The sequence below is a fragment of the Bufo gargarizans genome, chromosome 1, assembly GCF_014858855.1.
Source record: "Bufo gargarizans isolate SCDJY-AF-19 chromosome 1, ASM1485885v1, whole genome shotgun sequence".
NCBI classification, from domain to species: Eukaryota; Metazoa; Chordata; class Amphibia; order Anura; family Bufonidae; genus Bufo; species Bufo gargarizans.
In genome coordinates, this window is record NC_058080.1 from 164,481,978 (window position 1) to 164,498,979 (window position 17,002).

At 42.5% G+C, this 17,002-nt stretch overlaps 1 protein-coding gene across 1 annotated transcript in view; it reads left to right on the plus strand.

Moving 5' to 3' along the window:
• Positions 1 to 17,002, plus strand: part of FSTL5 (follistatin like 5) — a 940,713-nt gene that overhangs the window by 877,036 nt on the left and 46,675 nt on the right. Inside the window, exon 13 of the mRNA XM_044297750.1 lies at positions 10,858 to 10,965. Within this exon, the coding sequence (XP_044153685.1) occupies positions 10,858 to 10,965 (108 nt within the window). The remainder of the gene's footprint in view (positions 1 to 10,857; positions 10,966 to 17,002) is intronic.

Consider the following 17,002-nt stretch of genomic DNA (forward strand, 5'->3'; position numbering starts at 1 on the left):
CTGGGGACTGTGTAATGAGGGACAACCGCCGACATCAGGCTGCGGAAGGCCTCAGTGTCAACAAGCCTAAATTGCAACATTTCCAGGGCCAGTCATTTGAAAAGTTGCGCATTTAGTGCTATGGTCTGTGGATGGGTTGCTGGGTATTTGCGCTTGCGTTCAAATGCCTGGCGTAAGGACATTTATACGCTGTGCTGGGACACGGAAGTGGATGTGGTCACTGATGGTGCTTGCGACGGAGGTCGGGAGGACTCCGGGCCTGCGCTTTTGACAGGGGATTGACCAGCACGTAACACAGGGGAAGAGGAGGCAGTGGTGTGACCAGCAGACACAGATTGTGGACCCAGACGTTCGGCCCACCTATCACCGTGCTTTGATGCCATGTGGCAGATTATGCTGGTGGTGATGAGGTTGCTAGTGTTCACGCCATTGCTCATTTTTGTATGGCACAGGTTGCAAATTACAATTCTTTTGTCGTCCGCACTTTACTCAAAAAAGTGCCAGACTGTGGAACACCTACCCCTTGGCAAGGGAGATTTCAGCAAGGGTGTGCTCCAGGGAACAGTTGTAGGCCTGTTTGGTGTGGCCTGCCTTCTCCCTTTTGCCACCCCACTTCCTCTTCCAGCCTGTTGCGGTGCTGCAAATCCCTCCCCCTCTGTAATGCTTTCCTTGCTTGTTTTGCCACCTTCCCAGGTTGGGTCAGTGACTTCATTGTCCAGCACCTCCTCTTCCACTTCCTTACTCTGCTCATCCTCTTGACTTGTTGACCCAACAAAGACCCCAGTTATTGACTACTGTGTCTCATTCTCATCATCAACCTCTTGAGACACTAATTGCCATTGACTTATTGGCAACTGTGTCTCATCATCTTTATCATCATCCACCTCATGAAACACTAATTGCCATTCCCCACCGTCATCTTCTTGTGACTGTGGATGCTCAAGAGTTTGGGAATCAGGGCACAAGATCTCATGTCCCTCTTCAAGCAGGCTTGTCGAGAGGCCCAAATTAAGGAATGGCGCTGAAAAAAGCTTCTCGGAATATCTGAGTGTGGGATCACTTATTTGGCAAGACTCTCCATTGTGGGAGGAAGGAGAATCAGGGTGAGGATTATGTTGATCAGACTCTTGGCTACTGAGACTGGACTTGGTGGAAGACAGGGTGGTGCTTAACCGACTGGAAGCATCATCTGCTGCAATCCAACCAACCACCTGGTCGCACTGGTCTGACTTCGAGAGTGTTGTCCTGCACCTCCCTGCAAACTGGGACATGAAGCTAGGTATCGTGGATGATTGTTTTTTGGCAGCAGACACAGTTTCAACGTGCCCAGGGCCACAGCCTCTGTGTGCACCATCAGCATCACGGCCACTTTCCTGTACCTTACTGCTCGCCTTCTGTTATATATTCTTGAAAGTATGTCACACGTACAGTAGCGTAAGATTAGTAAGTGTATGCACAAAATACATTAAAAAGGTATTTAGGATGTGGAAATGTCACACAGGAGATATACCGCAGATATTGTTGCTGATGTCAGCAGCGGCTAATAAAAAAATTACAGGGAATATCACAGGTAATTGGGATGTGGATGCATTATACAGGAGAAATACCGCAGATAATGTCAATGCTGTCACCAGCGGCTAATATAAAATTACAGGGAATGTCACACAGGAGATGTACCTTAGGTAATGTCACTGTCGGGCAGCGGACACCATCTACGTAAAAAGTACACTGGATGTCGCAGATATTTTTGGGATGCGCACATGTTACACAGGAGATTTAGCACAGATAATGTCACTGTCTGCAGTGGACAAACTATTATACGCTATTTAGCGCAGGATGCACAAAAAGTTTATTGCTGCCACACACAATAGTCCTTAAAAGTACTTTTGGGTCTGTAAAGTTTTAGCAATTTTGAGCAGGTTGCGCTAAAAATATATATTGCTGCTGTCACACACAACAATAGTCCTTAAAAGGACTTTTGGGTCTCTGACAAGTTTTTCAACTTACAAAAACTATTCCTGTCCCTACACTATCTTTCCCTTCTTCAGCACAGCTCTCCCTGACTAACACTGAGCCGAACATGTGTCATTGGGTGCTATATAGCACCCGATGATGTGTTCCAGCCAGCCAATCACTGTAATGCCAGTAAACAACATGGCTACAGCATTACAGTGAAGGGCAGTACTCACCTGCATGTTTATTGGCTGCATTGCAGCCAACAAACGTGCGAGGAGGAGACTAAAGCATTGCGCTCGAGCACGTGCGGTATTCAGCCGAATACCACCATGTCGAGCATCAGTGTTCGGCCGAGCATGCTTGATCAACACTAATTTCTGGCTTCAAAACTTGTGATTTTTACACCACTCACTGCAGTTTGGAATATGGGTGAGAAAGTGCATGCGGTTTGCTATGTAAAAAAGTTTTATTTCAGATTTATCACTGAGACTTTTGCAAAAAAAGTTGCAATTTCACACCAGTAGCAGTGGAGTAGGAAAACTGTAGTAGCTTTTGTAGACAAAAATGTTAGGTTTAAGCATAGAAAAATTTTCAAACAACTATTTATATACATTATATATAGTGTGAATATCCATCAAAGGGATGTAAGATATACTAGAAAGCCATGAAACATATTTACTTAAAATTGGAAATGGATGAAAAAGTTAGCCTGTCCTTCTAATGAACTGGCTACAGGTGTGTTTCTAAAAAGCAAAGCTAGGATAAACAACTACTCTATTTTCACGGTGAAGAGGAACATTAGTTCAGTTGGGATATAGAAAAAGGCTTGTTGAAACAGCCCAAGAGTGCTCTTATGTGTCATCGGCAATCTCAACTAGTCATTAGAGCATTATCCTGAGGATCTATATCATTAGTTTAAATTAGCTGATCCTAATTAGCCAGCTGGTACCTTCCTTGACAAACAAGACAAGGAATACAATGCAGAAATATAGGAAATGTGACACTAATTCATTATCTTGCCTATTTTTCTGCTTTCTTTCTGTCATATCTGTTAAGTTTTTCTTGTAAACAGTACTAGAGATGAACAAATTGATTTGGCATAAACTGGATATGTTATGAACTTTCCAAAACTTCGTATTTTAGAGAATCTGAAACTTGGATTCACCCTGCATGGATCTCTCAAAAGGATCGCATGACTTTGGGTGGTGGCCCAGCAGGCTTACATTGCTGGCAGACTTCCCTCTAGCACAGCTAATCATGTGGAACTATAGTTGTGAGTTATTGATGACTCAGTGGATGATTCATGGCCACTATAAAAGTGCCCAACTAGGAAATGCTGCTGCTCTATGGAGAGATAGGAGAGAGGATATCAGACAGCAAATTAGAGACAGTAAAAAAAACTATAGATTAGTGTCAGTGAGTGTGTTTCATAGTGAGCAAAAGATACATTGCTGTGAGTGAATACTTCTACAGCAACTGGCTATATAATTCAATTTCTTACAATAATTTTTGAATCACAGGAGTGTTGCTAGAGCCAAGATTTGCTGCTCAAGCCCAATGCATATATGGAAAATTCTCTATCCAACCCCATATATACAGGAGAATACTACACTATATACCTATTATATCCAGTGACGTCTCCTCTTTGCACATTATTTTTCCTCATCTCTTTGGATGGACATTACATCACACATTCAGGAAAATACTATACTATATATACCTATACATCCGGTGATAATGCCCCATAGTGCCCCAAATGGTGATAAAGCTCCGCAAAGTGCCCCAGTAGTACTGAAGCCCCCAAATGTGTCCCTAAAAGAAATATAAAACTCCTCCATAAGACCCCCCTGTAGAGCCCCCATGGTTATAATGCCCCCTATAGTGCCTGCAGTAGTTATAATGCCCATAAAATGCTTCCAGTAGTTATAATGCTCTCTATAGTGCCTACAGGAGTTTAATGCCCCTTATCATGACCCCAGTATGTTTAATGACCCCTATTATGCCCTCAGTAATGATAACACTCCCTGTAGTGCCTGTATTTTTTCCATTGGCCATAATGCCCCCTGTAGTGTCCACAGTATTTATACTGCCTCTTATAGTGCTCATAGTAGGTATAATGCCCCCTTTCTAGTGTCTTGAGTGATTATAATGCCCCCTATAGTGCCCCCAGTAGTTATAACACCTGTAGCAGTAATAGTTCCCCCTGTAGTTCCCTCAGTTCACCAATAGTACTCCAAGTAGGTATATAGCCCCATATAGTGCCCTAGTAGTAATAATGACCCCCCTGTACTATCCCTAGTAAGTAAAAAGCCCACTGTAGTTCCCGCTCTACTTATAGTGGCTCCCTATAGTTATAATGCCTCAGCCCCTATAATGCCCTATAAAGTATTATCTATTCTCTCAAAGTGACCAAGAAAAGAAAAATACATGATTCCCCACTCCACGCTGCCATAATTGTGGTGATAGAAGTTGATAATTAAAAATATTATGTGACAAATCAGGGTTCTGAATGTTTTTTTATTTTATTTTAAAAAGTGCAAAAACTTGATAGTGCTGTTTTTATTTTTTTAAATTGACTGAAATAGACTGACATGGGTTCCAAACTGTTCACTCAGCCATATTTGTTGTTGCCACTTTGATATTACTAATGCTGTCATGGCATGAAAGAAGTTGGATGCAGTCCTAGGAGACCTAAGAGTGTCATAAAAGAGTTTTCAGGACAACTGGGGCAAATCTAGTTCAGACTGAACTTGTGAAGGTCTGAACCAAATATGACAGCTGATTTGATTGAATTGAACCCAAAACAAATTTAGGGAAATTTGCTCATCTCTATTTTGCTCATCTCTATGAAATACATTCTCTTATACTTTTAGAAAAGATTTAGGGGCACATTTATTAAGACCAGTGTTTAGACGCCGGTCTTTATAAAGCCCTGCACTGGCGGTGGATCTGCCGCCGTTATGTAGCAGTACCAGCCTCTACATAACTTTGGAGGATCCAGCGCCGCTACTGCATGTGAGACAGCTGTCTTACATTTAGACCATTTTCTAAAACAGGCATAGAAAATGGTAAATGTGACAGGCCTGCAGGCCCATCCCTTTGTCCACCCACACCACACCCACTTTTTTAAACCTGGCATGAGCGGGGAAAAGTCACAGATTGTGGCGCAAAGGATCTTTGTGCCACAATCTGCGCCAGAAATACGCCTAATATAAGCATATTTCTGTTTCGTAAATGACACCCTTTAAGTCTAGTTTAGTTAGATGATGAAAACATTCTAGAAATAGTACTTAGTACCTCACTTTCATATAAAGTTGAAGACAGTGGAACATATGAAAAGAACACTAAGCTGTCTTATTTTTTTATTTTATTTTTTAGAAATTTCTATAAAATGTAACATTTAAATGAGCTGTCTGGGATTAGCCAAAAGGCTTGTTTGCAGAAGCAGCACCACTCTTGCTCTTGAGCTGTGTCTGATATTACTGTTCATCCCCAGTCAGCTGAATAAGGCCTTTTTCACACAAACGTGTGTCCCCCATTGCTTTGCTGCGAACCCCAAATTGCGGTCCGCAATGCAAGGACACTGACCGCGGGGAAGCCGCATGCGGATCGCAGACCCATTCACTTGAATGGGATTTGCAATCCGTCCGTTCTGCAAAAAGATAGAACAAGTTCTATCTTTTTGCAGAATGGAAGCATGGAACAGAGCACCACAGAAGCACTCCGTTGTGCTTCCATTACGCGCTTTTGTTCTGCACCGCACTGCCTCTCCGTGATACGGAATGCATATGACCAGTGCCCTGTGTATTGCAGACCTGCCGTATGTGGGATGCAATACGGCCACGAGACACACACGATCGTTTGAAAGAGGCCTAAGGCTAAGTTGCAGGACTAGAACCAGACCAGGGAGTAACCATGCCATTATTGGATAGCTGTATTTCAAAAGGCTGCTCCTTGGAATCCTCTTGGCCCTATGATAAATTTGTATTTTTTCAGACAGTGAGGACAGAAAGCAACTCCTGCTGTCACTAAGGAGTAAATTCCTACAACCAGAATATCATTTACTACAGTATATATACTCCCCCCCAAAATTTTTGAACACAAAGGAGGAAAATATTAATGGTCCTTACAGCTAATTAACCACTTCCCTACCGCCCTTTGACTGTAAACATCCTGGGCAGTTGGGTTTTTCTCTGATCGGACATTTTGGAATGTCCTTTCAGAGATGACAGCTTCACGCAAATTGTGAAGCTGCTGTGCTGGGGGCCCGTTATCAATGGTAGCAGGGCACCCCACAAAGAAGGCAGGGACCATTCTTGGGTGTCCCTGCCTTCTAGATCGCTGTATACAGAGCGTGAAACGAGCACTGTGTAAACATCAAAGAAGCGATGTGACTGCGAGAACCAGAGGAGTGTTTTATAAAAAAATAATAACGTTTCATCACGTAAAAAAAAAGAAAAAAATCCTCAAGTAATTAAAAAATAATTTAAAATTAAATGGACATATTTGGTATTGCCATGTCCGCGATGGCTGGCTCTATAAAAGAATCAGATGATCTACCTCATCAAGTGAACGCTGTAAAAAAAATAAACAAACATTACCCAAAACAGATTATATTTGCCTCACTTCCCAAAAAACATAGGGCCAGATTTATCATTACTCTGACAGCTCACTCCACTTTCACATATGGCTAAAGTCAGTTTTAGCCAAGTCAGATTTATGATCGGCCCTTTAAGACTGTAATAAATGTGGTTTGACGGTAGCAGTTTATCCGTCAGTAAGCAATTTTACAAAAGTCGCACGTTTTTATGAAAAAGTCGCACGTTTTTATGAAAAAGTCGCATGTTCTATTAAAAAGTCTCATAAGATAAGCATGGTCCTCACTGGAGTGAAATTGCGACTTTTTTGCGACTTTTTAAATAGTCACAATAGTAAATCTGTCTAGAGATTCATTTACATAAGAAAACACGCCCACTTTCAGAAAACTGGCGAGCATAGTGCCGAGCAGAAAAAAGTCGCAATTTTTTGCGCAGTTTAAGCAATTTTCTCACTCCATTATTCTGACTTATGCTAATGATAAATCTGGCCCATAATGTTAAATCGATCAAAAAGTTGTATATACCCCAAAATGGTAGCAATAAAAACGTCACCTCATCCCACAAAAAATTAGCTCCACACAAGAACATAGGCAGAAATTTTTTTAAAATATGGTTCTAAGAAAATTGCTTGTGTACAACTTAAAATATATACATATTTGGTATTGCTACATCCATAATGAACAGATCTGCAAAAATATCACATGATCTACCCCATCAAGTGAATGTAAAAAAAAATATATAGAAAAATGACAGCTTTTTTTCTTAGTTCACCTCCCAAAAAATTAGATAAACTACCAGAAAGCCGTTTGTACCCCAAAATGGTGCCAATAAAAACTACAGCTTGTCCTGCAAAAAATAAACCCTTGCACAGTTCAGTCAACAAAAAAATTGAAAAGTAATCGCTCTAAACGCCTTTTGAGCCCTGGCATATCCCCAAATAACAGTTTACAACCACAATTGGGGTGTTACTATGTTCAGAAGAAACTGCGTAGCAAATTGTGAGATCATATTCTCCTGTTATCATTTGTGAAAAAGAAAGCTTGGGCCTAAAGCACAATTTTCGTGTAAAAAAAAAAAAAAAAAAAAATTCATTTTTCATTTTCACAGCCAAGGGTTATACATTTTATGAAGCACCTGTCAAAGTGCTCGCTACACACCTTAAAATTCCTTGGGTGGTGTAGTTTACGAAATGTGGTCACCTTTTGAGGCTACCTCAGGGTCTCTTCAAATGGAACATAGTGCCCTAAGACCATTCCATCAAAATCTTCCCTCCAAAAATCATATGGAGCTCCTTGCCTTCTGTGCTGTGCCTTGTGCCCATACGGCTGTATACGACCACATATAGGTTGTTTTTGTAAACTTCAGAATCAGGGTAATAAATATTGAGGTTTTTTTTTTTGTTGCTAACCCTTGATGTGTTACAGGAAAAAAAATATTAAAATGGAAAATCTGCAAAAAAAGTTAAATTTTGAAATTTCACATCTATTTTGCTTTAATTTTTGTGAAATACTTAAAGGGTTAACAACATTTCTAAAACAAGTTTTGAATAGTTTGAAGGGTGTTTTTTCTAAAATGGGATATTTAAGGGTGGTGATGTGATCTCCCCAAAATGACTTCAGAACTGAACTGGTCCTTAAAAAAAATAGATTTTGGAAATTTTCTTAAAAATTTCACAAATTGCTTCTAAAATTATAAACCTTCTAACGTCCTAAAAAATAAAATTATATTACCAAAATTATGCCAACATCAGGTAGACATATGGTGAATGTTAATTAATGAGTATATTATGAGGTATCTGTTTTAAAAGCAGAGAGATTAAAATTTAGAAAACAGTGAATTTTTTTAAAATTTTTGTTAACTTTTGGATTTTTTTTATAAATACAGGTGAAATATATTGACTCAAATTTACCATTAACATAATGTACAATGTGTCACAAGAAAACAATCTCTGAATGGCTTGAATAAGTAAAAGCATTTGAAAGTTATTACCACATAAAGTGCCATATTTCAGATTTGCAAAATTATGCCTGGTCAGTAAGGGGGCAAGTGGCCCGGTCTGGAAGTGGTTAAAAATGGAAATGTTGCGCCAACAAGATTTACTACAGACATACATAAAAAATCTACAATAAAAAAAGTTACATTTTTGGGAGGGTTTTTCCAATTTTAATGTGACTGTTAGGCCCCTTTCACACGAGCAAGTTTTCTGCGCTGGTGTGATGCGTGACGTGAATGCACAGCACCCGCACTGAAACCTGACCCATTCATTTCAATAGGTCTGTGTACATGAGTTTTTTTTTTAATGCATCAGTTCTGCGCATGAAAAACGAGGCACGTTCTATATTCTGCGTTTTTAATGCAGCACTGGATCCATAGAAGTGAATGGGGCTTCAGTGAAAAATGCATCGCATCCGGAAGCAAGTGCAGATGCAATGCGTTTTTCACTGATAGTTTCTAGGAGATGTCATTTGTAAACCTTTAGTTTTTTTTTATCACGCGTGTGAAAAACGCATCGAAACACATTGCACTCGCACGGCATAAAATTACCAACTGAACGCAAAACTGACTGAACTTTTTTGCAAAATGTTGCGATTTTCACTGAACGCACCCGGACCTAATCCGTCACACTCGTGTGAAAGAGGCCTTAGGCCCCTTTCACACGAGTGAGTTTTCCGTTCGGGTGTAATACATGACGAGAACGCATAGCACCCGCACTGAATCCTGACCGATTCATTTCAACGGGTCTGTGTACATGAGCGTTTTTTTTTTCCATCATCAGTTCTGCATTGCGTGAAAAACGCAGCATGTTCTATATTCTGCGTTTTTCACGCAGCACTGGCTCCCATAGAAGTGAATGGGGCTTCAGTGACAAATGCATCGCATCCGGACGCAAGTGCGGATGCAATGCATTTTTCACTGACGGTTGCTAGGAGATGTTTGTAATCCTTCCGTTTTTTATCAAATCGCATTGCACTCATGCGGAAACAAACTGACTAACTGAACACAATTGCAGACAAAACTGACTGAACTTGCTTGCAAAATGGTGCGAGTTTCACTGAATGCACCCTGAACGCATCCGGACCTAATCCGTCACTCTCGTGTAAAAGGGGCCTTAGGGGACATTTTTAAATAATTAAATTTCACTTATTCATACTGAATCCATCAGACAGCAGCTCTGACAGCTCATAAACACAATAGTCTTATCAAACTGAACCTAATAAACACAATAAACATATGGACATGATAAAATAGCCATAGGATAATGGGGTAAAATCAAAGCTCTGAAGAACAATTTTCCAGATGTACAGTATCAAAATTGCCTGATTAGATGAGAGATTTAGATTCTAAGTGTGAAAGCTCTTATGTGTCGTTCACAGGTTGTACGTGACTTTACTGTGTGAGTTCAAAGAAGGAAATCTTTCAACAAAATAAGTTTATTATCAGAGCAATTTTTCTGAATTAGTGACTTACTGAACTGGATAGTTTAGTCATACTAAGGGCTCATGCACACGCCTGTTGATCGGCCGTTCCGTGCATTCAGTCCCCAATGCATGGGCAACGTACATGCAGAGTCCGCAGACGGATCTAGACCCATTCATGAACAGAAATCCCATTTAAGCACAGAGTGCATCTGTTCCGCACCGGACCTTCCGGAATTTAGACCCATTCAACTAAATGGGTCCACATCCGTGATGCGGTGAGCACACGGCCGGTGCCCGCATTTTGCAGACACGCTGTTTGCAGGCTGCAATACTGGCAAGGCCGGGAAACAGCCATGTGCATGAGCCCTAACACGGACATTACTTTGGTCACCAACAACAATATTTAATGTCAGTATCTAGATCCAGAGGCACAAACAATTTTGGTTTCTGTCTACAGTTACTTAATATTTTGAGACCATATTAAAGGGGATCGGTCACCATGAAATGCAATGCAATACAATCTGTAAACATTTCAATGTATAAATTACGGGGGTCATTTATTAATCTGAAACATGCCTAAACTAGGTGTATTTCAGGGCCAGATTGCGGTGCAATGGTTAGTTGCGCCGCAATGTGCGACTTCTCCCCGCTCACGTCAAGTCTAAAATTGTGGGCATGGCATCGGCGTGGAAGGGCACGGACTGGCAGGCCCATCTCAGTCATCATTTCCTACGCCTGTTTCAGGCATAGAAAAATGTCTACATGCATACAGCATTGCACCGCTTTTGGTGACAGGTCCTCTTTAAATACCCTGAGGTGTCACATAAAGCTAATATTTATTATCTATTTATTTTCTTACTATGATTCTTATTTAATATTTCTAGGCAGTAAACACAGATCCTGTTCCTGTGAAACTGCATTATGATAAGTCACATGACCAAGTCTGGGTTCTCAGCTGGGGTACTATAGAAAAGTCTTCTTCAACATTACAGGTATGTTTATGGTTCTATTGTATGCAAAAAATGCTATTTTTAGGGCCCATTCACATGTCCGCAATTGTTTTCTGGATCTGTTCAGGATTTTGCGGACCCCTGTTTTTAAATGGGGCCGGAACGGATGCTATGTACTGTCCGCATCCGCATTTCCGGATCCGCACTTCCGGATCCACAATTCCGTTAACCGAAATAAACTGCAGACAAGAAAAGGCATTTTCTATTATAGTGCAGGCCATTTGCGGTCCGCAATTTGCGGAACGCACATTGCCGGTGTCCGTGTTTTGCGGACCCACAATTTGCATACCGCAAAACACCTAGGGACATGTGAATGGACCCTTACACAAACTTTATTGTTAGATTTTCATACTAGTTATGGTACTGTGTATAATAAAGTATTCAAACTGAAAAATAATTGGAAGCATAATTTCTCTAACACATTACTAATAGGTATGGTGAATAAAATCAGGATATGGATGCTTAGAAAAAACACTCAGTTTACTGTTAAATTACCTTTTTTAGATTATAGAACAAGAATAAAAAGTTTTGTGCCCTATAATTGTATATTTCTGTGGTCTACTCATGGTCTATAAACAAAATATAACATAAGACACAAGCCAGGTTCCTATATTCTGTTTTGTTATGCAGTTTAATTTAAAACAAACATGTTATTTACAGTATATATATATATATATAGTGGGGATTTGCTCTGGTAGACAGGTTAGCGGACACAGTATAGAGGCAAGGAGCCAGGTTGTAAATTAAACTTCAGTGTTTTATTCACACTCAACAAAAACATAACAGTCTTGGTGCTTGTTCTCACACAGCAAAATAACACAGTGTTCACCTGGAATCCTAGGTGTCAGTTCACACCCAGCTGAATGCTGAGCCACAGAAAAGTTCACTGGCCTCTTTCAGGCGGCCTGCACGCCTGTTTGCAGTCTTCAGCCTTCAGCACAGATGGTCCACAGCTTCACTGTCAGATGGAGGCAAAATCCACACAGCTGAGACTGCTGGCTGGGTTTTTATATCCCAGCCAAAACCCGGCCTGGGGCATGGGGAGAAGCCACCCACCCTGCACTTTGGCTGCTCCCAGTAAGAGCCGGCCCGGATCGGCTTTACAGCCATACTAAATAACAAATGGTGTCAGTCAGCACTAACTGCCGCTGACACTTAAAATTTCTGACTATTACCTCACCAAGGCCAGAAATCTCGGTGACACGTACCTTCCATCAATATATATACATTTAAAACTGCAGTAACATTGGTGAAAATGTGTAGCAAGAGGTAAAGATTAAACTAGCTGGAAGAAACCTGGTTTAGGCTACATGCACACGGCCGTTGTTTTGGCCCGCATCCGAGTCGCAGTTATTGTGGCTTGGATGCGGATCCATTCACTTCAACGTTGCTCCGTTCCGTGGTCCGGATTTTTTTTTTAACCTGTCCTATTCTTGTCCGCGTTTTGCGGACAAGAATAGGCAGTTATATTAATGCCATCCGTGTTTTGCGGATCCTTAATTTGGGTTTAATAGCAGCATGTTCTATATTCTGCGTTTTTCACGCAACGCAGGCCCCATGGAAATAAATGGAACTGCGTAAAAATCCCATCGCATCCACAAGCAAGTGCGGATGCGGTGCCATTTTTACGCATGGTTGCTAAGGAGACGAGGGATGTATGACCCGGGACCCCATTTACTTTATTATTTTCCATTATAACATGGTTATAATGGAAAATAATAGCATTCTTTAATATGGAAGTATAATGTCAATTGAGGGTTAAAAAATAATAAAAACATAACTCACCTCATCCACTTGATCGTTTAACCGGGATCCTCTTCTTTGTTCTTCTTGAAGAACCTGCAAAAGGGCCTTTGCTGACGTCATTGCACTCACCACGTCAGCGCAGGTCCTGCTGAATGAAGATAGAAGGTCCTTCTGTGACTTTTTTCTCCTAGAACAGACTCTTGAACAGAAACCAAACAGTTCACATTCTAGTTACTGCTGAGCAAAGCGAAGCATTCAACTCAAAATTTGGTCGAGTTGAGCAAATTTTTAAAAATTCGATTTGCCCCGTTCGCTGAATTTTTTGAAAAATTTGGTTCAATTCGAATTTATTTGCGGTGAATCGCGTTAAATAACGGCTATTTCCTGGCTGCAGAGAGCCTTTGTAGTGTTGTAGAGCACTGTGCCTTGCAGTAAAATGCATAGGGAGTCTGCTGCGGTAGTGAAATAATACTATGAGTCAGTATGACATGCAGATGACAGGCGTCGCTCTTAGGCCCCTTTTACACGGGCGAGTTTTCCGTGCGGGTGCGATCCGTGCGGCGAACGTATGGCACCCGCACTAAATCCTGACCCATTACATTTCTATGGGGCTGTGCACATGAGCGATGTTTTTAACGTATCACTTGTGCGTTCAGTTGAAATCGCAGCATGCTCTATATTGTCTGATTTTGACGTGACGCAGGCCCCATAGAAGTGAATGGGGTGTGTGAAAATCGGATGGCATCCGCAAGCAAGTACGGATGCCGTGCGATTTGCACGCACGGTTGCTAGGAGACGATCGGGATGGAGACCCGATCATTATTATTTTCCCTTATAACATGGTTATAAGGGAAAATAATAGCATTCTGAATACAGAATGCATAGTAAACCAGCGCTAGAGGGGTTAAAAAAAATAAAAAATAATTTAACTCACCTTAGTCCACTTGATCACGAAGGCCGGCATCTCCTTGTGTCTCCTCTGCGCTGAAGTTGAACAGGACCTGGGGTGAGCTTCTCCATTAAATATCGGTTAAGGACCTTCGATGACGTCACTCCGGTCATCACATGGTACGTCACATGATCTTTTACCATGGTGATTCACCATGGTAAAAGACCATGTGATGACCGGAGTGACGTCATCAAGGTGAGTTAAATTATTTTTTATTTTTTTTAACCCCTCTAGCGCTGGTTTACTATGCATTCTGCATTCAGAATGCTATTATTTTCCCTTATAACCATGTTATAAGGGAAAATAATACAATCTTCAGAACATCAATCCAAAGCCTGAACTTCTATGAAGAAGTTCGGGTTTGGGTACCAAACATGCGCGATTTTTCTCACGCGAGTGCAACGCATGACAATGTTTTGCACTCGCGCAGAAAAAATTGCGCATTTTCCCGCAACGCACCCGGCTCTTATCCGGGCAAAAAAACTGACTCCCGTGTGAAAGGGGCCTTAGAATCACTGCACACTTCACTTATTTGGGCAGTTATGGTGCCAAACTAACCAAATAACTAAAGTATGACCTCAGCCTTACATGACGATGTTAGCGTCAAGAAAAAGTACACTCCTTCTACAGAACCTGTACTATTAAACACTTATACAAGTAGAGCATAGTGGAGAGGGTGTCAGCAGTAAGTTTGTATTGACATCACTGATAATTTTGCCCATCCTCTGATCAGTCAGAACAATAATCACCAAAAAATGAATCCTGTCTGTTGAGCAACCACCTTCACTAGGTCAGCATTTGATTCGTAATCCATCACTATTGCTAATGCCCAAAAAAAACAGGAGTGGATCTAAAACAGAGATGACACGTGAATAGAATTTTTGCATGTCTTCTGTGTTTTGTACCCACTCCTGCTTTTGGCTACCAAATCACAAGCCAATTCTGATGGGACCATACAGGCCTTACAGCTGCTACACAGACAGGATCCATTGTGTGTCTCATGACAGATCAGAAGAAAGGTCAAATAAATGATGTTGTCAGCCAGGCCGAAAGGCAAAATAATGGCCCAGTCATGAAGTGGGGAAGGTGGGAACAGCATGAGAAGTCCACAGAGTGGTCTTATGGCATAGTGGTGAGGTAGAAGCAGCATGAGGAGGCCACAGAGTTGCACAATGACAGTGTGGAGGAGGCAGCATCAGCATCAGGAGGAGGCCACAGAGTGGCACAATGACAGTGCGGAGGTGGTGGCAGCATTAGGAGGCCACAGAGTAGCAAGGTGACATAGTGTGGAGGTGGCAGCAGCATGAGGAGACCACAGAGTGGCAAGGTGACGGAGTGTAGAGGTGGCAGAAGCATCTAGAGCCCACAGAGTGGCAAGATGACATAATGTGAAGGTAGCATCAGCATGAGGAGACCACCAAATTGCAAGGTGACTTAGTGTGGAGTTGGCAGCAGCATTAGGAGGCCACAGCGTGGCAAGGTGACAGCAGCATTAGGACGCCACAGACTGGCAAGGTGACATAGTGTGGAGGTGGCATCAGAATGAGGAGACCACAGAGTGGCAAGATGAAATAGTGTGGAGGTAGCATCAGAATGAGGAGAACACAGAGTGGCAAGGTGACATAGTGTGGAGGTGGCAGCATCAGGAGATCATAGAGTGGCAAGGTGACATAGACAGAGGTGGCAGCAGCATCAGGAGACCACATAGTGACCTGGTAAAAGAGTGGAGAGGTGGGTGGCAATACCAGTACCAGCTGAAGATTGTGGGTGAAATAACGAGTACTTGGAATCAGATGTGTGGCATCAGGTAGGTGGCAGCATCAGAATAGTAGCTATGGCAGGTAGCCAGAAGAAGCTGATTTATTTTCTCAAAGTCTTGGTGTGTCACTATGGATGATCTAGTCTGATGCAACAGGCATTGGTGGCTGGAAATCCTGGCTGATCCGCGCCTGATTCATCTTGACAAAAGTCAGTCTCTTAACATTTTGGGTGGACATGTGAGTTCTTCTTGGGGTAACTATGGCCCCCTCCGCACTAAACACTCACTCTGATGCCACACTACTGGCCGGGCAGGACAGCTTTTCCAGGGCAAACTCTGCCAGTTTCAGCCACAAATCCACTTTACCTGCCCGGTAGTCCAGCAGATCTTTAATGTAGGGTGGCAGGGTGCTATCCATGTATGCCACTACCTGCTGGTTCAGGTCCTGCTCCAGGTCTAGCTGCTGCTGGTGAGTAGTTTCTTCACTAAGTGGGTGAAGAAAGCTGCTCATCAGCGACTCTAGACTCAGGCTGCTGCTGATGGAGCTAGTAATGCTCCTGCCACCCCACTTCTCCCCAGTAGCCATGACAGTGGAACGTGAGCACAGAGGGCCTGCGAGAGGATGGACGATAGTGTAGGCAGATAGGCAGAGGCCAATTGACTACATTGGATGTCTCTATAGTAGTTCAGTTTGTCCTCCCTTTCAGTGGGTGTAAAAAAGGCCCCCATTCCGGACTGGTAGCAAGAGTCCAACAAGGTGGAGAGCCAGAAGTCATCCCTCTACCGAAGGGTGACAATTCAGCTGTCACTGCGCAATCAAGTGAGCATGCATCGGGCCATTTGTGCAAGTGACTCGGAGGGACCCTCTGCCTCCATCTCCACTGCACACTGCCATGGTGTGTCTGGGTTCTCTGCCTCATCTTCCTCATCGCCCTGTAGCTCCTCTGGCTGCTCTTGATCCTCCTCTACTGTATAAAAAACACTCATTTCACTACACATTGCTTGTGCTCCAACATCCTCCTTCTTCTCCTCCACCTCCTCTAGTTCAGCCCCCACAGGGCTCATGTGGCCTTGAGATGTAGGCACCACTTCTCCAGTCCCCTGACCAGCTAGATTTACCAGCATCTGTTCCAGGACATGAAGCAGTGGAATGACATTGTTCATCCTGTAGTCCTGGCGACTGACAAATAACGTGGTCTCCTCAAAGGACCTGAGCAAACGGCAGGTGCAACGCATGAGCTGCCACTGGCTGACATTGAAGTTACACAGGGGAGTACTTCTGTCCGCTTGGATCATCTAGAAATCGTCGGCCTTTCTCTGTTCATACAGTCGGTCCAACATATGGAAGGTGGAATTCCAACGGGTGGAAACATTGCATATCAGCCTATGTTGGGGGAAGCTGTTCTGCCGCTGCAGCTCAAGAAGGGTGTGCTTTGCAGTGTACGAGTGGGTGATGTGTATGCAAAGTTTCCTGGTCATTATTAGGATGTCTTGCAGGTGGATGGAAGACTTCAGGAACCGCTTGACAACCAGATTAAACACATGTCCAAAAAAGGCCGCATGGC